Source organism: Cetorhinus maximus, chromosome 16, assembly GCF_964194155.1.
Source record: "Cetorhinus maximus chromosome 16, sCetMax3.hap1.1, whole genome shotgun sequence".
In the NCBI taxonomy this organism is placed as follows: Eukaryota; Metazoa; Chordata; class Chondrichthyes; order Lamniformes; family Cetorhinidae; genus Cetorhinus; species Cetorhinus maximus.
The window spans coordinates 104,166,588-104,192,108 of NC_135894.1; the positions used below are offsets into that span (position 1 = coordinate 104,166,588).

General features: G+C 44.9%; 1 protein-coding gene across 3 annotated transcripts in view; it reads left to right on the forward strand.

Moving 5' to 3' along the window:
- The window catches only part of LOC144691862 (cell adhesion molecule 2-like), a 561,087-nt gene that overhangs the window by 229,738 nt on the left and 305,828 nt on the right, over positions 1–25,521 (forward strand). For all 3 annotated transcript variants that reach the window (XM_078560433.1, XM_078560434.1, XM_078560435.1), the window contains exon 5: positions 23,397–23,575. In XM_078560433.1, coding sequence (XP_078416559.1) covers positions 23,397–23,575 — 179 coding nt within the window. The remainder of the gene's footprint in view (positions 1–23,396; positions 23,576–25,521) is intronic.

Below are 25,521 nucleotides of genomic sequence, written 5' to 3' on the forward strand. Positions count from 1 at the left end.
CATATAGATTGGACAAACCAAACTAGCAATAACACTGTGGAGTAGGATTTCCTGGAGTGTGTACGTGATGGTTTTTTAGACCAGCTAGAGAGCAGGCTATTCTAGACTGGATATTATGCAATGAAAAAGGATTAATTAACAATCTTGTTGTGCGGGGTCCCTTGGGGAAGAGCGACCATAAAATGATAGAATTGTTCATTAGGATGGAGATTGAAGAAGTTGAATCCGAAACTAGGGTCCTGAATCCAAATAAATGGAACTATGAGGATATGAGGCATGAGTTGGCAATGATGGATTGGGGAACCTCACTACAAGGGTTGACAGAGGATAGGCAATTGTTAATATTTAAGGAACGTATGCTTGAATTACAACAATTATTCATTTATGTCTGGTGCAAGAATAAAACGTGAAAGGTGGCTCAACCATGGATTACAAAAGAAATTAGGGATAGTATTGGATCCAAAGAGGGGACGAATAAAATTGCCAGAAAAAGCAGCAAGCCTGAGGATTGGGAGCAATTTAGAATTCAGCAAAAGTGGACAAAAAGATTGATCAAGAAGGGGAAAATGGGAGCATGAGAGTAAATTTGCAGGGAACATAAAAACTGAAGGAAAAAAGTTTCCATAAATATGTGAAGAGAAAAATTCTGTCTTCACAACAAAGGACAAAAATAATTTCCCAGAAATGTTAGGGAACCAAAGGTCTGGTGAGAGGGAGGGATTGAAGAAAATCAGCATGAGTAAAAAAAATGGTGCCAGAGAAATTAATGGGGTTAAAGGCTGTAAAATTCCCAGGGCCGGATAATCTACATCCCAGAGTACTAAAGGAAGTGGCCCTGGAAATATTGGATGCATCCAGTGGTCATCTTCCAAAATTCTATAGACTCTGGAGCAGTTCCTACAGGTTGGGGTGTGGTAAATGTAACCGCACTATTTAAAAAAGGAGGGAGAGAAAAAACAGGGAATTACAGACCAGTTAGTCTAACATCAGTAATGGGGAAAATGCCAGAGTCTATTATAAAAGACATGCTAACAGAACACTTGGAAAGCATTAACGGGATTAGACAAATTCAGCATGGGTTTATAAAAGGGAAATCATACTTAACTAATCGACTGGAGGGAGAACCAGAGGAGGTGGTGTATTTGAATTTCAAGAAGGCTTTCGATAAGGTCCCACATGGATTGAGAATTGGTTGACAGACCAGAAACAGAGTGGGAATAAATGGGTCTTTTTCGGGGTGGCAGGCAGTGAATAGTGGGGTACCACAGGGATCAGTGCTTGGGCCCCAGCTATTCAAGATATATATAAATTATTTGGATGAGGGGACCAAATGCAATATTTCCAAAACAAAAACAGAATTACCTGGAAAAACTCAGCAGGTCTGGCAGCATCGGTGGAGAAGAAATCAGTTGACGTTTCGAGTCCTCACGACCCTTCGGCAGAACTGAGGTATAGTTAGGAGAGAGGTGAAGTATAAGCTGGTCTAAGGTGGGGGGCGGGGGGAGAGAGAAGTTGAGGTGGGGGTGTGGTTGTGGGGATAAGCAAGCAGTGATAGGAGAAGATAATCAAAAGATGTCACAGACAAAAGGAACAAAGAGGTGTTGAAGGTGGTGATATTGTCTAAGAAAAGTGCTAATTAAGAATGGAAGGCAGGATACTCAAGGTACAGCTCTAGTGGGGGTGGGGTGGAAAGACTAATAAAGTTTTAGTTTTAGATTTAAAAATAATGGAAATAGATGGGAAAAGAAGAATCTATATAAATTATTGAAAAAAAAGGGGGGAGGGGGAAGAAACGGGGTGGGGATGGGGGGAGGGGGAGTTTAAGATCTTAAGTTGTTGAATTCAATATTCAGCCCGGAAGGCTGTAAAGTGCCTAGTCGGAAGATGAGGTGCTGTTCCTCCAGTTTGCGTTGGGCTTCACTGGAACAATGCAGCAAGCCAAGGACAGACATGTGGGCAAGAGAACAGGGTGGAGTGTTAAAATGGCAAGTGACAGAGAGGTTTGGGTCTTTCTTGCGGACAGACCGCAGGTGTTCTGCAAAGCGGTCGCCCAGTTTGCGTTTGGTCTCTCCAATGTAGAGGAGACTGCATTGGGAGCAACGAATGCAGTAGACTAAGTTAGGGGAAATGCAAGTGAAATGCTGCTTCACTTGAAAGGAGTGTTTGGGCCCTTGGACAGTGAGGAGAGAGGAAGTGAAGGGGCAGGTGTTGCATCTTCTGCATGGGCATGGGGAGGTGCCATAGGTGGGGGTTGAGGAGTAGGGGGTGATGGAGGAGTGGACCAGGGTGTCCCGGAGGGAATGATCCCTACGGAATGCCGCCAGGGGGTGTGAAGGGAAGATGTGTTTGGTGGTGGCATCATGCTGGAGTTGGCGGAAATGGCGGAGGACGATCCTTTGAATGCGAAGGTTGGTGGGGTGATAAATGAGGACAAGGGGGACCCTATCATGTTTCTGGGAAGGAGGAGAAGGCGTGAGGGCGGATGCGCGGGATATGGGCCGGTCATGGTTGAGGGCCCTGTCAACGACCGTGGGTGGAAAACCTCGGTTAAGGAAGAAGGAGGACATGTCAGAGGAGCTGTTTTTGAAGGTAGCGTCATCAGAACAGATGCGACGGAGGTGAAGGAACTGAGAGAATGGGATGGAGTCCTTACAGGAAGCGGGGTGTGAGGAGCTGTAGTCGAGGTAGCTGTGGGAGTCGGTAGGCTTGTAATGGATATTGGTGGACAGTCTATCATCAGAAATTGAGACAGAGAGGTCAAGGAAGGGAAGGGAAGTGTCAGAGATGGACCATGTGAAAATGATGGAGGGGTGGAGATTGGAAGCAAAATTAATAAATTTTTCCAGGTCCCGACGAGAGCATGAAGCAGCACCGAAGTAATCATCGATGTACCGGAGAAAGAGTTGTGGGAGGGGGCCGGAGTAGGACTGGAACAAGGAATGTTCCACATACCCCATAAAGAGACAGGCATAGCTGGGGCCCATGCGGGTACCCATAGCCACACCTTTTATTTGGAGGAAGTGAGAGGAGTTAAAGGAGAAATTGTTCAGTGTGAGAACAAGTTCAGCCAGACGGAGGAGAGTAGTGGTGGATGGGGATTGTTCGGGCCTCTGTTCAAGGAAGAAGCTAAGGGCCCTCAGACCATCCTGGTGGGGGATGGAGGTGTAGAGGGATTGGACATCCATGGTGAAGAGGAAGCGGTTGGGGCCAGGGAACTGGAAATTGTTGATGTGATGTAAGGTGTCAGAGGAATCACGGATGTAGGTGGGAAGGGACTGGACAAGGGGAGAGAGAAGGGAGTCAAGATAACGAGAAATGAGTTGCGTGGGCCAGGAACAGGCTGACACGATCGGTCTGCCAGGACAGTTCTGTTTGTGGATTTTGGGTAGGAGGTAGAAGCGGGCCATCCGAGGTTGGGCGACTATCAAGTTGGAAGCTGTGGGAGGAAGATCTGCAGAGGAGATGAGGTCAGTGACAGTCCTGGAAACAATGGCTTGATGTTCTGTGGTGGGGTCATGGTCCAGGGAGAGGTAGGAGGAAGTGTCTGCGAGTTGACGCTCAGCCTCCGCGAGGTAGAGGTCAGTGCACAAGACAACAACAGTACCACCCTTGTCAGCGGGTTTGATGACAATGTTGGGGTTGGACCTGAGAGAACGGAGTGCAGCAAGTTCAGAAGGAGACAGGTTAGAGTGGGTGAGAGGAGCAGAGAAATTGAGACGGCTAATGTCACGCTGACAGTTCTCAATGAAAAGATCAAGAGAAGGTAAGAATCCAGAGGGAGGGGTCCAAGTGGAGGGAGAATATTGGAGGTGGGTAAAAGGATCCGTTGAACGGGGAGAGGACTCCTGCTCAAAGAAGTGAACACGGAGACGAAGACGGCGGAAGAAGAGTTCAGCATCATGCCGAGCCCGAAATTCATTGAGATGAGGGCGTAAGGGTATGAAACTAAGTCCTTTGCTGAGCACTGAACGTTCAGCATTGGAGAGGGGAAGGTCAGGGGGTATAGTGAATACGCGGCTGGGGCTGGGATTGGAAGACGGGATGGGGACGGAGGGACAAGCAAGGGTGGAGGGTCCCAGATGGGTGTTGGTGTCGATGAGTTGTTGGAGCTTGCGTTCCTTAGCACTTGAGAGAAAGAGAAAAAGTTTCTTGTTGGGGCGACGGATGAGGCGAAGAATAAAATGAAACTAGGGGCACACGCAGCTTTGAAAAAGGGTGCGGCGGTGCTGCTGGAGGGAGAGGTCGAGTGTGTTCATATGGCGGCGCATGGCACTGAGTGTGGATCTCAGAATGCGACAGGAACAGCAGTCCGAGAAACGTTTTATGTCCCGGAGATACCTGTAATCCTGGGTGGGTTCGAAACAAGAGGGATGGAATTTCAGTTGAAATCCACGTGGGGTGAGTCGGAGACGGAGACAGTCACTGAGAAAGGAAATATGGCTGTGAAAGCGGGTTTTAGTAAACACCTTGTCAAACACCAGGAGAGAAATGGAAAGCAATGAAGGTGAGCAGGGCAGAAGAGACAGGCGGAATATTTCCAAGTTTGCTGATGACACAAAACTGGGTGGGGTTGTGAGTTGTGAGGAGGATGCAAGGAGGCTTCAGGGTGATTTAGACAAGTTGTGTGTGTGGGCAAACACATGGCAGATGCAGGATAACGTGGATAAATGTGAAGTTATACGTTTCAGTGTCAAAAACAGAAAGGCAGAGTATTATTTAAATGGTGATATATTGGGAAATGTGGATGTACAAAGGGACCTGGATGTCCTTGTACACCAGTCAATGGAAGTAAACAGGCAGGTGCAGCAAGCAATTAGGAAGGCAAATGAATCCTGAGATAAACTCACAATAAAAGAACTCTGAAAAGAGTCATACAGACTCTCCACAGATGCTGTCAGACCTGTTGAGTTTTTCCAGCATTTTCTGTTTTTATTATAAAAGAGTTCCCCTTGTCCCTTTAATATCATGTGCCACTATTTTCTCAATAGATTTGTTGTGAGGTTCTTTATTAAATGGCCTTGTGCTGCTGTGCCTGAGATTCAGCGATTGGCAACCTTCACAAATCCAGCTTTATGGAATTTAACCCTGAAAAGTGTGAAGTGATACAATTTGGAAGGAGTAATTTGACAAGGAAGTATTCAATGAACGGCAAGACACTAGGAAGTTCTGAGGAACAAAGGGACCTTGGCGTGTGTGTCCATAGATCTCTGAAGGCAGAGGGGCATGTTAGTGGGGTGGTGAAAAAGGCATATGGGACACTTGCCTTTATCAATCGAGGCATAGATTACAAAAGTAGGGAGGTCATGTTGGAGTTATATAGAACCTTGGTGAGGCCACAGCTGGAGTACTGTGTGCAGTTCTGGTCACCACATTATAGGAAGGATATGATTGCACTGGAGGGGGTGCAGAGGAGATTCACCAGGATGTTACCTGGGATGAAACATTTAAGTTATGAAGAGAGGTTGTATAGACTTGGGTTGTTTTCACTGGAGCAGAGAAGACTGAGGGGCGACCTGATCGAGTTGTACAAGATTATGAGGGGCATGGACAGGGTGGATAGGGAGCAGCTGTTCCCCTTAGTTGAAGGGTCAGTCATGAGGGGACACAAGTTCAAGGTGAGGGGCAGGAGGTTTAGGGGGGATGTGAGGAAAAACTTTTTTACCCAGAGGGTGGTGTGGTCTGGAATGCGCTGCCTGGGAGGGTGGTGGAGGCGGGTTGCCTCACATCCTTTAAAAAGTACCTGGATGAGCACTTGGCACATCATAACATTCAAGGCTATGGGCCAAGTGCTGGTAAGTTGGATTAGGTAGGTAGGTCAGGTGTTTCTCATGTGTCGGTGCAGACTCGATGGGCCGAAGGGCCTCTTCTGCACTGTGAGATTCTGTAATTCTGTGATTGAGCTTCACGCTTTGGAGAGGATGTGAAGGCATTAGAGAGAGTGCAGAGAAGATTCATGAGAATGGATGAGGAACTTCAGTTATCTGGAGAAGTTGGGATTGCTTTCCTTGCAGGAGAGATCATTAAGACGAGATTTGAAAGAGGTATTCAGAATCAGGAGGGGTTTGGACAGAGTAAAGTGAGAGTGGTGGAAGGATCGAGAGTCAGAGGGCATGGATAGAAGGCAAAGAAGCAATGGCGAGAAATGCACTGTCTGAGAGTGTGGTGGAGACAGGGTCAATCGAGTGGTTAGGATCTGGAATGCACTGTCTGAGAGTGTGGTGGAGACAGGGTCAATCGAGTTGTTAGGATCTGGAATGCACTGTCTGAGAGTGTGGTGGAAACAGGGTCAATCGAGTGGTTAGGGTTTGGAATGCACTGTCTGAGAGTGTGGCGGAGAGAGGGTCAATCGAGTGGTTAGGGTCTGGAACGCACTGTCTGAGAGTGTGGGGGAGACAGGGTCAATCGAGTGGTTAGGATCTGGAACGCACTGTCTGAGAGTGTGGGGGAGACAGGGTCAATCGAGTGGTTAGGGTCTGGAATGCACTGTCTGAGAGTGTGGGGGAGACAGGGTCAATCGAGTGGTTAGGATCTGGAATGCACTGCCTGAGAGTGAGGTGGAGACAGGGTCAATCGAGTGGTTAGGGTCTGGAATGCATTGACTGAGAGTGTGGGGGAGACAGGGTTAATCGAGTGGTTAGGGTCTGGAATGCACTGTCTGAGAGTGTGGGGGAGACAGGGTCAATCGAGTGGTTAGGATCTGGAATGCACTGCCTGAGAGTGAGGTGGAGACGGGGTTAATCGAGTGGTTAGGGTCTGGAATGCACTGTCTAAGAGTGAGATGGAGACAGTTAATCGAGTGGTTAGGGTTTGGAACGCACTGTCTGAGAGTGAGGCGGAGAGAGGGTCAATCGAGTGGTTAGGGTCTGGAACGCCCTGCCTGAGAGTGAGGTGGAGACAGTTAATCGAGTGGCTAGGATCTGGAATGCACTGTCTGAGAGTGTGGTGGAGACAGGGTCAATCTGGGTTTTCGAAATGTAATTGCTGGTTATGCGATGAGAAAGAATTTGCAGGACTACAGCGAAATGACAGGGGAATAGCATGACGTGAGTTACCCGTTCAAAAAGTCAGCACAGACACGACAGGTCAAATGGCCTCCTCCTGTAACCGTTCTATGATCCTATAAATAAATTTTAGAAACTCAGTGAAGCATCTCCTCTCAGGATGCAAAGAGCTAACATTCACAGCCCTTGTTGGACCTTTGTCTCTGAAGGAGTCTCTGGATGCTCTGTTATGTCTCCCTCTAATCCCTGGCTACTGCTGACAGTGCTCCTCTTGATGGAGTTAGGCTTATGGCAGACTGATTAGATATTTGGCTCATACTGGTCTGTCTGAATCAAACTCTGTCATCCAGGCAGATGGCCTCATTTAACTACAGAAATCACTGTTAGTTGCTTCTAATCAACTATAATCAGGAACCACACGTACATGTTGACCTCTCAGTGACAGAGAATAGTCAGACTCTGCTAAACTCTTGTACATGTAAACTGAAGTTGCAAATAATTTTGATTAGGGATTGCCTGCTGATTGTAAAACTAAATTGATCCAAGAGATTGACTGTCCCATTGGCAGCACTCCCGAGATTGCAAATTGTTTTTAAATCTGTGTTAGTACCCACCAGCTCATTATCTGTCACTCTGGCACATTTCTCACATGCTCTGGAACTGCTGCTATTTTACCAGCAGCTCTGTACTACCTGATCATCACAATTGACAGGAAGAATTATCAAGGGGGAATATTGAACACACAGGCAAGTGATGAAAGCAAGTATTGCTCCCTAATGAGCCCATTTACTTCACTTTGTAATATTGTCTCTCTCTTTCTCTCTCTCTTCCTCTCCCTCAATCCTGATTTCTTTCCCCTCCAGTTTCTCCCCTACTCTCCACAGTCACCCATTCTCATCATACTTCTGCCATCTCAGAATGCTGCGCGCCCTCCTCGCCCATCCCAATCACTCGCATTGGGCTGGCCATCCTACATCTGTGTGGGCTATTTGACTGTAGTGTGCATCCCAGACCCAGTTCTCGTCCAATTTCCTGTAACATATTTTCTGATTGGGAGCCATAATCTGGGCTGATCTTTTCTCTCCCTAGCTCAGAGGAAGTAGTCAAGCTCCCCACAACGATATGATTAAAACTTCTTGTTCAAAGCCCACGCTCCCCCATCTCTCCCCACCAGGCCTATGGCAGCCCAGTGTCCAGTTGGTCATTTGCCAATGAGAGTGCTGGGCCTGTGCCTTTGAGCAGTGAAGTCAATGTCTTGCATTCAAACATTATCTTCAACGCAGTGAAACAGCCCGAGGTGCTTTGCAGCAGCATTATTAAACACCAGGGGCTGGATTTTTCAGGCCCCCACCAGCTGTGTTTTCGGTAGGGGTCACATAAAATATGAGGGGTACCCAGCCCTCCACCATCACACCCACCACCAAGCTGAAGAAGAGTCATAAGGACTCAAAGAATCATGTGGTGTAGGTACACCCACAGTGCTGTTAGGGAGGGAATTCCAGGATTTTGACCCAGCGACAGTGAAGGAACGGTGATATATTTCCAAGTCAGGATGGTGAGTGGCTTGGAGGGGAACTTCCAGTTGGTGGTGTTCCCATCTATCTGCTGCCCTTGTCCTTATAGAAGGTAGTGGGTTTGGAAGGAGCCTTGGTGAATTCCTGCAGTGCATCTTGTAGATGGTGCACACGCTGCTACTGTGCATCGGTGGTGGAGGGAGTGAATGTTTGTGGATGTGGTGCCAATCAAGCGGGCTGCTTTGTCCTGGATGGTGTCCAGCTTCTTGTGTGTTGTGGAAGCTGCACTCATCCAGGCATGTGCGGAGTATTCCATCCCACTCCTGACTTGTGCCTAGTAGATGGTGGACAGGCTTTGGGGAGTCAGGAGGTGAGTTACTCGCTGCAGGATTCCCAGCCTCTGACCTGCTCTTGTAGCCTCAGTATTTATATGGCTAGTCCAGTTCAGTTTCTGGTCAATGGTAACTCCCAGGATGTTGATAGTGGGGGGGTTCAGTGATGGTCATGCCATTGTATGTCAAAGGATGATAGTCATTGCCTGACACTTGTATGGTGTGAATGTTACTTGCCACTTGTCAGCCCAAGCCTGGATATTGTCCAGGTCTTGCTGCATTTGGACATGGACTGCTTCAGTATCTGAGGAGTTGTGAATGGTGCTGAACATTGTGCAATCATCAGCGAATATCCCCACTTCTGACCTTATGATGGAAGGAAGGTCATTGATGATATTATGACACAGCTGATGGTAAATGCTGAGTTGTTTAAATCCCAGAGGGAAACTTGAAACAACTGTCATAACCAATTTTTGCAATTTGTGTGCTTCAAGATGCAGTTTTTGAATTCAGTTCAGTCCCAAGAGGTTTTTATAAAACTAAATTAAACAATGATTAGTTATAATATTGTAAGCATTTATATATGTCTACAAATTACTACTATAATAACTTCCAAAAATCCTCTAATTAATCCGACTCCCAGTTACACCCGCGTTGAGGCAACAGTAAAACACATTGAGGAGGATGTTCTGGTCACTGAGCCGATGTGTAAAGTGACACGCAGTGACACCGGGCGGGTGTCCCGACATCACCACACGTCAGTTAGATTGTCAGTTCAGCGGGTGTGCTGCCAAGTCAGCTGCGCGCACAACGAACTCTCAAAGGCCTATTAAGGCCTGTTAAAAACTGATTAACACAGTTAAATGAGCTGTCCATCCAACCTTAGGCCTTCGTTTTTTTCATGGAACCTCATCCACCAAAAATTAATTCACACTGTCACATGAGGGGACATGTTTTAAAAGTTTTTTTTCCCCTTTATTTAAATTTTCAAATATCAAACTGATCTCCCTGAGGCACGTCTGTGCAGGAAAGAGCACAGACCCTGACTCAGGGAATTCCCCCCCCACCCCAGCTCGCACAGGGATCTCTCAATGCTTCTGGGTGAGCGTCACGCTGGGCGGGCTGTAACTGGCCCATCCCACGTAAAATGGCAGCGCAGCCCCGACAGGGGGAAAATTCAGCCCGGAGATTTAAACAGACCCTGGGCAAAGCACACCCTGGACAGTTCCAATCCAAAATGAGTTTCTTTCAGCTCTGGGTCCCTGCAGACAGCAGGTTGAGGCTTACAGGCTGGAGGCTTTAGATCTTAGGACCCCTCTTCTTTTACCAACAGCTTTCTCTTCCTTTATACATTTTTTTGAATGAAAATTCTCATTGTATCACCAGTTTTTTGAACTTTACCTCTTCTGACAATAAAACCCTTTCACAGCACCAATGTTATCAGTAAACTTTGGAAAAAATAAACACATTGTTTGGCTTCTTCTGGCCAGCTGTAATATTCCACCCATTCTTTGAATGGTTTATTTCAAAAATGCAAATTGCCCACTTTACACTTCACCTTCTAACTTCCCCATGGGCAGAATCTTCTGTTTGGCGTGTAGGGCCCACCCCGGCAAACCAACGCGTAACATGATGCACGGTGACATCGGGCGTGTGTCCCAACGTCACCGCGCGTTGTTCCGACCTTCAGTTCAGCTGGCGCGCACCGGACTCAGAGTCAAAGGCCTGTTAAAGCCTTTAATGAATTAATTAAAGTACTGTCAGGGCTGCCTGTCCAACCTTAAGGTAGGGGGGGTAGGCAAAGAGCCCAGGCGGCCTTCGCATTTTTCATGGAACCTTATTCACGGGCGGGATGAGGTTTCATGAAGGGTTTATTAATTAAATAAAATGTTTTATGAAAATTCATAAACATGTCCCAGCTCATGTGACAATGTCACATGAGGGGACATGTCTGAATAATTTTATTTTTTTTGTTTTTCCCATCTTTATGACTGAACTTAATCTCCCTGAGGCAGCTCCGTGCCTCGGGGAGATTTCTGCGGCCTTTCACGCGATACACGAAAGAGCGCAGGCCCCGACTCTCCCTCCTCCCCCCGCGCGCACAGGTAGCGCTTAGCACCTCTGGGTGCTCGTCACACTAGGCAGACCTTAATTGGCAGCCGATTGCAGATGGTGATCGGCTCCACGCCAGCCCGCGCCCACTCCTGACCGGCCCACCTCACGGGGAGAAAACTCCCCCCTATGTTCACCTAATTAACATTTCAAACCTACTTTTCTTCTATATATCAAAGCCTCTAGATCAGCTGGCTCTAATCCAATTAAGACACACACACACACACACACACACACACATAAACACAGACACTAGTAGAGCTCTATCTTAACATAATTTCCAACAACATTATATACATTATTATATCTTCTTAACATGAAGCAGCTGAAGATGGTTGGGCCCAGGACACTATCCTGAGGAACTCCTGCTGTGATGTCCTGGGACTGAGATGTTTAACCTCCAACAACCACAACCACCTTCCTTTGTGCTCGGTATGATTCCAGCCAGTGGACCAGTTTTCCCCCAATTCTCATTGACTCCAGTTTTGCTAGGGCTCCTTGATGCCACACTCGGTCAAATGCAGTCTTGATGTCAAGGGCAGTCACTCTCACCTCACCTCAGGATGTCAGCTCTTTTGTCCATGTTTGAATCAAAGCTGTAATGAGGTCAGGAGCTGAGTGACCCTTGTGGTACCCAAACTGAGCGCCAGTGAGCAGGTTATTGTTCAGTAAGTGCCGTTTGATAGACCTGTCAATGACATTTTCCATCACTTCGCTAATGATGGAGAGTAGACTGATGGGGTGCTAATTGGCCGGATTGGATTTGTCCTGCTTTTTGTGTACAGGACATACCTGGGCAATATTCCACATAGCCAGGTAGATGCCAGTGTTGTATCTGTACTAGAACAGCTTGGCTAGGGGCGCGGCAAGTTCTGGAGCACAAGTCTTCAATAATATTGCTGGAATATTGTCAGGGCCCATAACCTTTGCAGTATCCAGTGCCTTCAGCCGCTTCTTTATATCACATGGAGTCAATCAAATTGGCTGAAGACGAGCATCTGTGATGCTGGGGACCTCCAGAGGAGGCTGAGATGGATCATCCACTCAGCTTTTCTGGCTGAAGATTGTTGCAAATGCTTCAGCCTTATCTTTTGCATTGATGTGCTGGGCTCCCCCATCATTGAGGATGGGGATATTAGTGGAGCTTCCTCCTCCAATTAGTTGCTTAATTACCCAAAATCATTCACGACTGGATGCAGCAGGAATGCAGAGCTTAGATATGATCTATTGGTTGTGGAATCGCTTAGCTCTGTCAATCACTTGCTGCTTATTCTGTTTGGCATGCAAGTAGTCTTGTTTTATAGCTTCACCAGGTTGACACCTCATCTTTAGGTATGCCTGGTGCTGCTCCTGGCATGCCCCCCTGCACTCTTCATTGAACCAGGGTTGATCCTCTGGCTTGGTGGTAATGGTAGAGTGGGAGATATGCCAGGCCATGAGGTTACAGATTGTGTTTGAGTATAATTCTGTTGCTGCTGAAGCCATATGGATGACCAGTCTTGGGTTGCTACAGCTGTTGAAATCTATCCCATTTAGCATGGTGGTAGTGCCACACAATATGATGGAGGGAATCCTCAATGTGAAGACGGCACTTTGTCTCCACAAGGACAGTGTGTTGGTCACTCCTACCGATACTATCACAGAGATGTATCTGTATCTGGAAGATATAATAATGTATTGGAATTTATTGTAAAATAGTAGTATCTGTGTCGATATGTATGAGTGTGTGTGTGAGTGAGAGAGACTTAATTGGATTTAAGGCAGCTGGTCTGAAGGCTTTGATGTGTTAGAAGATAAACTGAGTTTGAAATGTTAAGTAGGTAAACATGGGGGAAGTTTAGAATGTAAGGTGTAAAAGGACATTTCCATTTTTAAATAAGCCATACTAGATTTTTTTCAAAGGAGGGGTGAAATGTGTCACCTAGCAAGATAAAGTTCAGAAGCAGTGTGTTTACTTTTCTCAATGATTACTGGTAGAATTAGTACTATGAGAGATTTTTATCATCTGGGAAGTAAAGTCTAAAGACATAGTGAAACAATGGTCATTTGCATTCAAAGGGTAAAATATGAATAAAGGAGAGAAGGCTGTGTGTAAAGACAGGCATTTTAAGATGTAACAAGTGTGAAAAGCCTTCAGCATCCATGCCTCAAGCTGCTGTCTACAAAGAACTGAAGTTAAGGAAACTCACTTTGAATTGGATTGTTCAGGATATTATGTTTCTTTGCCTGGGCCTTTTAAAATCTATGTGTCTTACTGTTGCCTTAACAAAAGTGTAACTGGGAATTAGATTAATTAAGGGATATAGAAGTTAATATAGTAGTAATTTGTAGACATATGTATGTGCTTTAAACCATTTTGATTATTAATAAATGTTTCACCTAGTTTTGTAAAAACCTATAAGACTCAGTGGCCTTATTACTACTGAATTCAAAGCCTGTATCTCGAAAAATATAAATTGAAAAGTAGTTGTGACAGTTGTCTCAAGTTTCCCTCTGGGATTTGAACAACTCAACAATTACCATCAGCTGCACCATAACATTGTTGGGGGCTTTTTGCTGGATATCTTTGAAATTCCTTGATTGAGTTGGAATTGGTGAATCTTAAGGCTATGAATATGAGAAGCACTTTGAATTCACGAGTTGGTGTGAGGTTTTTTGAAGTGGTGAGATTGTGTGCAGTTCCGGAATCCGCATTATAGGAAGGATGTGATTGCACTAGAGAGAGTGCAGAGGAGATTTACCAGGATGCTGCCTGGGCTGGAGAGTTTTAGTTATGAGGAGAGATTGGATAGATTGGGGTTATTTTCCCTGGAGCAGAGGAGATTGAGGGGGGACATGATTGAGGTGTATAAAATTGAGGGGCATAGATAGGGTAGACAGGAAGGAACTTTTCCCCATGTTGGAGGGATCAATAACCAGGGGGCATAGATTTAAGGTAAGGAGTAGGAGGTTTAGAGGGGATGTGAGGAAGAATTTTTTCACCCAGAGGGTGGTGGGAATCTGGAACTCACTGCCTGAAAGGATGGTAAAGGCAGAAACCCTCATAACATTTAAGAAGTATTTGGATAAGCACTTGCGATGCCATGGCATACAAGGCTATGGGCCTAGTGCTGGAAAATGAGATTAGAGTAGTTAGGTACTTGTTTGACCGGTGCAGACTCGATGGGCCAAAGGGCCTTTTTCTGTTCTGTAGACCTCTATGACCCTATGACTCTATGACTGCAATATGGCTTTGGCAGTTGCTCAGACTTGTCTGGGAGTTGAAGTTATAACTTTGGCTGGTTTACAAAAGGTAACTCAAGTTAAGTTAATGGAATTGATGGTTAAATTATAATTGGGGTTACCTGCAGGGGCTAAGACAGCAGATATAATTGAAGGCATATCACAGCATTTAAAGTTGGAAGTCATACCTGACACTAGTAAGTCACAGCTGGAGGTAGTGAGACTTCAGTCAGAAGTGAAGAGGCCTGAATTGGAACAAGCAAAGGAACGGAGAAACCTTGATTTGGGGGCAAACGAAAAGGAAAAAGAATTGTAAATGAAAATGAAACTGGAACTAGAGGTGGCAGGAAAAGAAAGGGAAAAGGAGAGATTATTTCAAAAAGAAATGGAAATGCAAAAACTTGATCTCCAGAGGGAAAAGTTAGCAATGGAAGAGAGAATGAAGAAAAGAGACAGTGAATATCGGCTTAAAAAGCTGGATTTTAAAAAGGAGACATCAGATTCTGAGGAAAGTTCTGATGATGAAAAAACCTTTAACCTAAAACCCGATGGGGAAATGTTTAAATTTGTACAAACTCTTCTAAAGTTTGAAGAAAGAGATGTGGCAGCATTCTTTAATTAATTTGAGGGGAGGTGCTGGCATAGTGGTATTGTCACTGACTGGTAGACAGCGACCCAGGGTAATGCCCTGGAACTTAGGTTCACCGCAGATGGTGAAATTTGAATTCAATAAAAATCTGGAATTAAAAGCCTGATGATGACCATGAAACCTTTACCAATTGTCATAAAAACCCATCTGGTTCATTAATGTCCTTTAGGGAAGGAAATCTGCTGTCATTACCTGGTCTGGCCTACATGTGACTCCAGACCCAGTGCAATGTGGCTGACTCTTAAATACCCTCTCAACAAGGGCAGCATCACCCACATCCCATGAATGAATAATATAAAATAGCTAAACAGATGAAATGGCCACAGGAAAACTGGACATTGTTGTTACAATCCAGTCGGTGGGTAGAACACATGAGGTTTATACTTCACTGCCAGAAGAAATGTCAGTGAACTATGATGTGGTAAAAAAAAAAGGCTATTTTGAGTGCATATGAGTTGGTCCCTGAGCCATACAAACAGAAATTTAGGAATATGAAGAAACAGCCTGGGCAAACTTATATTGAGTTTGAAAGGGTAAAACAAAGTAATTTTGACTGGTGGATACAGGCATTAAAGATAGAGACAACATGTGCAGCTCTTAGAGAGTTCATCCTTTTGGAAGAATTTAAAGATTCAATTCCTTCAGTTGTGAGAACTCATGTGGAGGAACAGAGGGTTAAAACAGTAAGACAAGCAGCAGAGATAGCTGATGACCATGAGTTAGTTCATAAAGTTAAACCTTTTTCTCGTCACCTTTTTAAATCAGAAAAGGATAAAAAGTGTGAAGGTGGAAAGAAGGTTGGTAGTCAGGGAAGAGAAGGTGGAAATTCGCAGGAAGTTCTTTCTCAGAATAAAAAGGAAAGTGCTAAGGGTAGAAGAGACATTCGAAAATTGAGGTGTTTCACTGTAATAAAATTGGACACACAAAATCTGTGTGCTGGAAATTGCAGGGACAATCTGCTGGAATTATAGGGGTGCAGAAAAGTACTGGAAGTAAAAGTACTGTGGATTCTGAGGTTCAGGCACAGGAAAAAACAATGGTTTGTGTTCAGGTAAAACAGGGAGAATCAGTAATAGGTAAAGAAGTGGGAATGTGTTCACAAATTACCCAGGAGAATTCAGAGAAGCAGGTTTCAGAAATGTTTAAAGATTTTGTGTGTGAAGGGAAAGTCTTTCCATGTGTACAGGGTGGAGTAGGTAACGGTGTTAAAGTTTTAAGAGACACAGGGGCTAGTCAATCCGTAATGTTGTGAGATAGTGACATTTGTTGTTCAGTGGGGGTTTTGCAAGAACAGGTGATAATAAGTGGAGTTCATGGAGATGCTAAACCTATTCGATTGTGGAACGTAGATTTAAAGAGTAAATGGAAAACAGATGAGGTGATTGTTGGAGTAGTGGAAAACTTGCCCATTGCAGGGGTTCAGTGTATTCTTGGTAATGATATAGCTGGATCACAAATGTGGGTGATGTCTATGGTAGTTGAGCAGCCTGTAGAAGTGTTTTCAACAGAAGTGTTGCAGAGAGAGTATCCTGGATTGTTTCCAGATTGTGTGATAACGAGATCACAGGCTCATAGGTTGAAATAAGAAGAACAGGAAGTTCAAAGGCAGGGAGAAGGTGTGGAAATCTAATTAGCTGACACTGTGTTTGATAAGCTTGTTCAGGAAGAAAGACAGAGACAATTCAGCTGAAGTGTTTAACTCAAGGAGGTTAGTGGAGTTACAGAAAAAGGATTTGCAAATAAAACATTTATATCAGACAGCCTACTCAGAAACAGAGGCAAAATGTATTCCAGAATGTTTTTCCCTTAAGGGTAGTGTTTTAATGAGAAATTAGAGACTTTATCACGCTTCAACAAATGGAAGCTGGAGGGAGGTGCATCATGTTGTACTACCATTTGGATATAGAAATGAGATTCTGAGGATAGCTCATGAAATTCCAATGGGGGGGACATTTAGGAATTAGGAAGATACAGGCGAAGATACAAAAACATTTCTTTTTGGCCTGGATTGCAGAGGGATGTAGTCAGATGCTGTAGAACATGTCACACATGTCAGATGATAGGGAAACCACAAGCAGTGATTAAGTCAGCACCTTTAATCCCAATTAGAGCATTTGAAGAACCTTTTACTAGGGTCATGATTGATTGTGTAGGACCCTTCCCTAAGACAAAAAGTGGAAGTCAGTACTTACTGACAATAATGGATGTGTCCACCAGGTTTCCTGAAGCAACACCTTTGAGAAAAATTACAACAAAGAAAATTGTCGAAGAGTTAACTAAGTTTTTTACAAGATATGGTTTACCTGAAGAAATACAATCAGATCAAGGTTCAAAGTTCATGTCACAGCTGTTTAAAGAAGTAATGAACAGTTTGGGAATAAAACAGTTTAAGTCAACAGCTTATCATCCTGAGTCACAAGGAGCTTCGGAAAGATGGCATCAAACTTTAAAAACTATGATGAAGGCGTATAGTCAGAATTATCCACAGAATAGGGAAAGGGGAATTCCATTCCTGTTATTTGCTATTAGGAATGCTCCTAATGCATCGACTGGTTTTAGTCCTTTTGAACCAGTTTATGGTCATGGGGTGAGAGGACCACTGAAATTGATTCATGAGAAATTGGTGGGTCAAAATTCAGAAACCACTCTCCTGGATAATGTATCAAATTTAAGAGAGGGATTGGACAGAGTATGTGAGTTGGCAAGGGAATATTTAAAGATACCACAGCAAGTGATGGAAATGAACGCAGACTGGAAAGCTACAACTCGTAGTTTTGTTGCAGGAGAGAAAGTATTAATTCTGTTACCAGTACTGAGTGACTCATTAAAGGCAAGGTTTAGTGGGCCTTACAGGATTGAAAAGAAATTGAGTGAAGTGAATTATTTAATACTCCAGATAGAAGAAAGAAGCAGAGGATGTGTCATGTAAATATGGTTTTAAAGTATTTTGACAGGGAAGAGGACCATAAGGAAGTGTTAATGGGGGTAGATAATGAGAAAGACGTAGAAATGCAATATTCTGAAATTGATTTTCCTCTAATCAAATTGGATAACGAAGGAGTACTTGAAATTTTAAATGTAATATTGAGTTACCTTCCAGACAAGTGTCAAAGTGATTTGGAGAGGTTATTGCAGTCACACAAAGATATTTGTGGAAATAAGTTGGGAGGGCAAATTTAGCTATACATGATGTGTCTGTACAAGTTTCATCTTCGCTAAGGCAACAACCTTATAGATTAAATCCATCAAATTTATCACAAGTACAGAAAGAAATTGATTTCATGCTTCAAAATGATACCATTGAGTCTAGTTTCAGTAACTGGAGTTCACCTATTGTGCTGGTACCGAAACCGGGTGGAACACAAAGACTGTGTGTGGGCTATCGAAAGGTGAATGCGGAGACAAAAGCGGATTCATATCTTATACCACAGTTGGAAGATTATATTGAGAAAGTGAGACAATCAAGATTTATCACAAAGCTTGACTTGCTACAGTTATCGGAGGCAGGTACCGTGATCAGAGAGGGCAAAAGAGATTTTGGCTTTTGTGACCCCAGATGGAGTATATCAGTTTAAAGCCATGCCGTTTGGTATGATAAATGCACCTGCAACATTTCAAAGACTGACAAAGTAATTGCAGGTCTGAGCAATTGTGCTGTGTATGTTGACAACTTGACAGTTTTCAGTCAGACATGGGAGGAGTATTTACAACATCTGGAAGAATTATTTACTCAAGTACAAGAAGCCTATTTAGTGGTGCACGTGGCTAAAAGTGAATTTGCAAAAGCGCGAGTTACGAATCTAGGCCATACCATTGGACATGGTAAGGTGGCTCTGAGCGATGTGAAAGTCAAGGCTATCATGGATTTCCCAGTGCCTTCAATGAAACGAGAAGTTTCGAAATTTCTGGGCATGAGTGGGTTTTGCTACCAAATTTTAGCAGTGTGTTTGCTCCACTGACTGAACTATTAAAAAGAACAAGAAGTCTCAATGGACATTGGAGTGTCAGAAGGCATTTGACAGTTTGAAAACTGTATTAACTACAACACCAGTGTTGGCCATACCCAATTACACCAAGCAATCTAAGTTGGCCGTTGACGTAAGTGATACAGGCATTGGGGCTGTACTGTTACAAGAAGATGAAAATGGAATTGAAAAACTGATAGGGTATTTTTCACGGAAGTTGAATGTGCAACAGAAGATATTCAATGATTGAAAAGGAGACCTTGGGTTTGGTGTTAGCCTTGCAGCATTTTGAGATTTATGTTGCAAACAATTCGTCAGAAACAATTGTTTATATAGACCACAATCCTTTAAAGTTTCTGGACACATTTTGAGACAGAAGTGCCAAGCTATTCAGATGGAGTTTATTACGGCAACCATTTAATCTACAGATTATACATGTAACGGGATGAGAAAATCTGATTGCAGATGCACTATCAAGAGCTGATGGTTAAAGGGAAGATTAGACATTTAAAACCTGGGCACAACTGGAATGATCTCTATTGATACAAAGGATTTGTATATATATTGTTATGTTGATGCATGCATCTGGTAATGTAATAGTGTAAGCACATAGTGAAGTATAGGAGATACTATAAATAGGTTAATAAAACTGAAGCCGTCTTTTTAAATTATGAAGGTTCATTTTTCAATAAGGAAGGAGATGTCAGGAAGATATAATGTTATTGGAATTTATTGTAAAATAGTGGTATCTGTGTCTGTGTGTGTGTGTGTGTGTGTGTGTGAGACTTAATTGGATTAAAGGCAGCTGGCCTGAAGGCTTTGATGTGTCAGAAGATAAACTGGGTTTGAAATGTTAAGTAGGTAAACATGGGGGAAGTTTAGAATGTAAGGCAAAAAAGGACATTTCCATTTTTAAATAAACCACACTAGATTGTTTTCAAAGGAGGGGTGAAATGTGCCTCTTAGCTAGGTGAAGTTCAGAAACAGTGTGTTTGTTTTTCCCAAAGATTACTGGTAAAAATTAGTACTATGGGAGATTTTTGTGATCAGGGATGTAAAGTCTAAAGACATAGTGAAACAATGGTAATTTGCATTCAAAGGGGAAAATATGTATAAAGGAGAGAAGGCTGTGTGTAAAGGCAGGCATTTTAAGGTCTAACAAGTGTGAAAAGCCTTCAGCATCTAAGCCTCAAGCTGCTGTCTGCAAAGAACTGAAGTTAAGGAAACTCACTTTGAGTTGGATCGTTCAGGATATCATGTTTCTTTGCCGGGGCCTTTTAAAATTTATGTGTCTTACTGTTGCCTTAATGCAAGTTTAGCTGGGAGTTAGATTAATTAGGATTTAAAAGTTACTATTATAGTAACTTGCAGACATAGGTATGTGCTTAAAGCCATTTATCTTATCAATAAATGTTTAATCTAGTTTTGTGAAAAATCTAAAAGGCTCAGTAGTTTTATTATTACCGAATTTGAGCCCACATCTCGAAACATACAAATTGAAAAATAGCTGTGGCAGTTGTTTCAAGTTTCCCTCTGGGATTTGAACAACTCAGCATTTACCATCAGCTGCGCCATAACAACCTGCAACAGGCAGGTTGGTGAGGATGAGGTCAAGTATGTTTTTCCCTTGTGTTGGTTCCCTCACCACTTGTTACAGACCCAGTCTAGCAGCAATGTCCTCTCGAACTTGGCCAGCTCGTCAGTAGTGATGGACATTGAAGTCCCCCACCCAGAGTATATTCTCCACCCTTGCCACCCTCAGTGCTTCCTCCAAGTGGTATTCAACATGGAGGAGCACTGATCCATCAGCTGAGGGAGATGGTACATAGTAATCAGCAAGAGGTTTCCTTACGATGTGTGGCCTGACACCATGAGACTTCATGGGGTCGAGAGTCGATTTTGAGGACTCCCAGGGTGACACCCTCCTGCCTTTATACCACTGTGCTACCACCTCTGGTGACAGTGGTGTCTGGGACATTATCTATACGGTCTGATTCTGTGAGTATGACTATGTCAGGCTGTTGCTTGACTAGTCTGTGAGACAGCTCTCCCACTTTAGGCATTAGTCCCCACATATTAGTAAGCAGGACATTGCAGGATCGACAGGGCTCAGTTTGCTGCTGTCATTTCTGGTCCCTAGGTTGATGCCGGGTGGTCTGTCCGGTTTCATTCCTTTTAGACTTCATTCATTCATTCATTTTAGACTTCAACTTTGATACAACTGAATGGTTTGCTAGGCCATTTCAGAGTCAACCACATTGCTGTGTGTCTGGATTCACATGTAGGCCAGACCAGGTAAGGACGGTAGATTTCCTTCCCTAAAGGACATTAGTGACCCAGATGGGTTTTTACAACAATCGACAATGGCTTCATGGTCACCATTAGAAAATCTTTTAATTCCACATTTATTAACTGAATTTAAATTCCACGAACTGCTGTGGTGGGATTTGAACCCATATCCCCAGAGCATTAACCTGGGCCTCTAGATTACTAGGCCAGAGACATCATTGCTACACCACCTGTTCTCCACAACAGTGCTGCACTGTCGGAGGGTCAGTACTGAGGGAGTGCTGCACTGTCAGAGAGTCAGTACTGAGGGAGTGCTGCACTGTCAGAGAGTCAGTACTGAGGGAGTGCTGCACTGTAAGAGGGTCAGTACTGAAAGAGTGTGTACTGTCAGAGGGTCAGTGCTGATGGTGTGCTGCACTGTCAGTGGGTCAGTACTAAGGCAGTGCTGCACTGTCACAGGGTCAGTACTGAGGGAGTGCTGCACTGTCAGAGAGTCATTACTGAGAGAGTGCTGCACTGTCGAAGGGCCAGTAGTGAGGGAGTGCTACATGGTCAATGGGTCAGTACTGAGGGAGTGCTGCACTGTTATAGGGTTTGTACTGAGGGAGTGCTGCAATGGTGGAGGGTCAGCCCTGAGTGAATGCCACATTGTCGGAGGGTCAGTACTGAGGGAGTGCTGCACTGTCAGAGGGTCAGTACTGAGGGAGTGCAGCACTGTCAGAGGGTCAGTACTGAAAGAGTGTGTACTGTCAGAGGGTCAGTGCTGATGATGTGCTGCACTGTCAGTGGGTCAGTACTAAAGCAGTGCTGCACTGTCACAGGGTCAGTCCTGAGGGAGTGCTGCACTGTCGTCGGGTCTGTACTAAGGGAGTGCTACAATGTCGGAGGGTCAGTCCTAAGTGAGTGCCGCATTGTTGGAATGTCAGTACCAAGGGAGTGCCTCACCATTGGAGGTCAGTGCTGAGGGAGTGCTGCACTCCAGAGGGTCGTAACTGAGGGAGTGCTGCACTGTCAGAGGGCCAGTACTGAGGGAGTGCTGCACTGTTGGGGGGCAGTACTGATGGAGTGCTGCACTGTCAGAGGGTCAGTACTGAGGGAGTGCTGCACTGTCAGGGGTCAGTACTGAGGGAGTACTGCACTGTTGGAGGGTCAGTGCTGAGGGAGTGCTGCACTGTCAGAGGGTCAGTACTGAGGGCCTGCTGCACTGTCAGGGGTCAGTACTGAGGGAGTACTGCACTGTCAGAGGGTCAGTACTGAGGGAGTGCTGCACTGTCAGAGGGTCAGTACTGAGGGAGTGCTGCACTGTCAGAGGGTCAGCACTGATGGAGTGCTGCACTGTCAGAGGGTCAGTACTGAGGGAGTGCTGCACTGTCAGAGGGTCAGTACTGAGGGTTTGCTGCACTGTTAGAGGGTCAGTACTGAGGGAGTGCTGCACCTTTAGAGGGTAGTATTGAGGGAGTGCTACACTGTCAGAGGGTCAGTACTGAGAGCCTGCTGCACTGTCAGAGGATCAGTACTCAGGGAGTGCTGCACTGTCGGAGGGTCAGTACTGAGGGAGTGCTGCACTGTCAGAGGGACAGTACTGAGGGAGTGCTGCATTGTCAGAGGGACAGTACTGAGGGAGTGCTGCATTGTCGGAGGGTCAGCACTGAGGGATTGCTGCACTGTTGGGGGTCAGTACTGAGGGAGTGCTGCACTGTCAGAGGGTCAGTGCTGAGGGTGTGCTGCACTGTTGGGGGTCAGTACTGAGGGAGTGCTGCATTGTCGGAGGGTCAGCACTGAGGGATTGCTGCACTGTTGGGGGTCAGTACTGAGGGAGTGCTGCACTGTCAGAGGGTCAGTGCTGAGGGTGTGCTGCACTGTTGGGGGTCAGTACTGAGGGAGTGCTGCACTGTCAGAGGGTCAGTACTGAGGGAGTGCTGCACTGTCAGAGGGTCAGTACTGAGGGAGCTCTGCACTGTCAGAGGGTCAGTACTGAGGGAGTGCTGCACTGTCAGAGGGTCAGTACTGAGGGAGTGCTGCACTGTCAGAGGGTCAGTACTGAGGGAGCTCTGCACTGTCAGAGGGTCAGTACTGAGGGAGTGCTGCACTGTCAGAGGGTCAGTACTGAGGGAGTGCTGCACTGTCAGAGGGTCAGTACTGAGGGAGTGCTGCACTGTCAGAGGGTCAGTACTGAGGGAGTGCTGCACTGTCAGAGGGTCAGTACTGAGGGAGTGCTGTACTGACGAGACATTAAAGTGATGCCCACTGTGTGCATGTATCGTTGTTGATAGGGAAGCTGATGGTTATTTTTGATTATTGGCTTATTACAGACCTGAGGCTGTGAAGTGGAAGAAGGACGGGGCTGAGTTACCTGACCCTGACAGGATGGTGGTGGAGGGAAATGTACTTATCATCAGCGCCCTGAATAAAACCGACAATGGCACGTATTACTGTGAGGCCGCAAACACCATGGGGCACAACAGCGCCGAGTATATCCTCTTTGTATATGGTGAGTAGCCCTAACTCCTCAACAACCTCCTCTATTCCAGCTAGCTGCTGTCTGCTACTAGAATTCGAACATTCATTCTCTCCATTACTGATTCTGTACTCAGTTGCGAATTTGACATTCTGTTAACACTACTTGATTCTATTTCATGACCCCAGTTATCTCTGTTGGTCTCAACCTTCCAACCTGCATCATTTGGCCAGATTTCTGCTAATTTACCAACTGCTGAATATTAATTGAAATGCAGATTGTCTGCACCTTTTACCCATCACCAACTGTGCAGCCAACTCACGATGCCCTGTACCCCCTGTCTTAAAACCTGTGCCCCATGATCCATACCTCATGCCCTCTGTGCCCTGCAAACCTGTACCCTGTTCCTCATGCGCCGTATTCCATGACCCTACCATGCTCCATACCCCCTGTCATGTGCTGTGAATCCCAGTGTCCCTTGTCCTATACCTCAAATTCCCATATGCCATACCCCTTGCCCCATGCATCATTCCCCTTGCCAGCCTTGCTTTTGCCCCAAACATTAAAACTTACTGCATAGTGAGCTTTCCAAGTCATTACTTGTGCTATCTTGATAACAATACTTAGATTTCCATGGCTGTGTGTGTATGTGTGTGTGTGTGTGTGTGCGCGCATGTGTAGCATAAGAAATCAGAACTGGAGTAGCCCATTCAGTCCCTTGGACCTGCTCTGCCATTCAGTATAATCATGGTTGATTCTCTACCTCAGTCATACTTTCCTTCACTATCCCCATATCTCCTTTATTCCCTTAGTGCCCAAAAATGTATGCCCTCTGTCTTGAATATACTCAATGACTGAGCATCTACTGCTCTCTGGGATAGAGAATTGAAGAAATTTCTCCTCATCTCAATCCTAAATGTTCAACCCCTTATTCTGAGATCGCAACCCTGTGTTCTAGACCACCCTCCCCCCGACCCCCAGCCAAGAGTTGCACCCAGCATCCACCCTGACAAATGAAAACAGAAAATGTTGGAAAAACTCAGCAGGTCTGACAGCATCTGTGGAGAGCGAAACAGAGTTAACATTTCAAATCCATATGACTCTCTTTAGAGCTAAAGAGAAGTAGAAATGTGATGGAATTTATACTGTTTAAGGGGGGGTGGAGTGGGAAAAGCTGGATAGAAGGTCAGCGATAGGTGGGGGCTAAGGAGAGATTGACAAAGCTGTCATGGACACAAGAAAAATGGAGTGTTAATGGGAGCGTTAAAGACTAAAGAAGCTGCTGATAAAAGTAAGAAAGCAGAATGTGTTCAGAGCAGAAAAAGGCTCAGTGCTCTGTGAAAGCAAAACATAGAAACCAGTGACAGATGGCCCTATGGGGTGAGGGGTGGGAGTGGTGGTTGGGGAAAAGGTAGAGAAAAAGGGATTTAAAAAGGGATAGAACAACGGATCAGTGAATAAAAACAAGTGAATGAAAAATATAAATACATTTAAAATCCACCCTGTCAAACCCCACAAAAATGTTATGTTTCAATGAGATCACCTTTCATTCTTCTAAACTCCAGAGAATATAAGCCTGGTCTAGTCAATCTCCCCACTTTGGAGAATCCCTTCTTCCCAGTCTAGCAAATCTTCATTCCATTCCCTCTACAGCAAATATATCCTTTAGGTAAGGAGACTAAAAGTGTACACTGTACTCCAGATGTGTGTCATTGCTGTAAGACTTGTTTACTCTTGTTCTCCAACCTTCTCGCAACAGTATTCAGCTCTCTAACTGCTTGCTGTGAGGACATTGGTGAACAAGGTCATCCACAAGGACAGACAAATCCCTCCGAATTTCTCTCTCCATGGGAAAAATATTCTGCTTTTCAATCTTTCCGATTAAGGTGGATAACTTCACATTTCTCCACATTATACCACAGCTGGCAGGTTCTTACCCATTCATTTAAGCTGTCTAAACCCTTTAGCAGCTTCTTCGT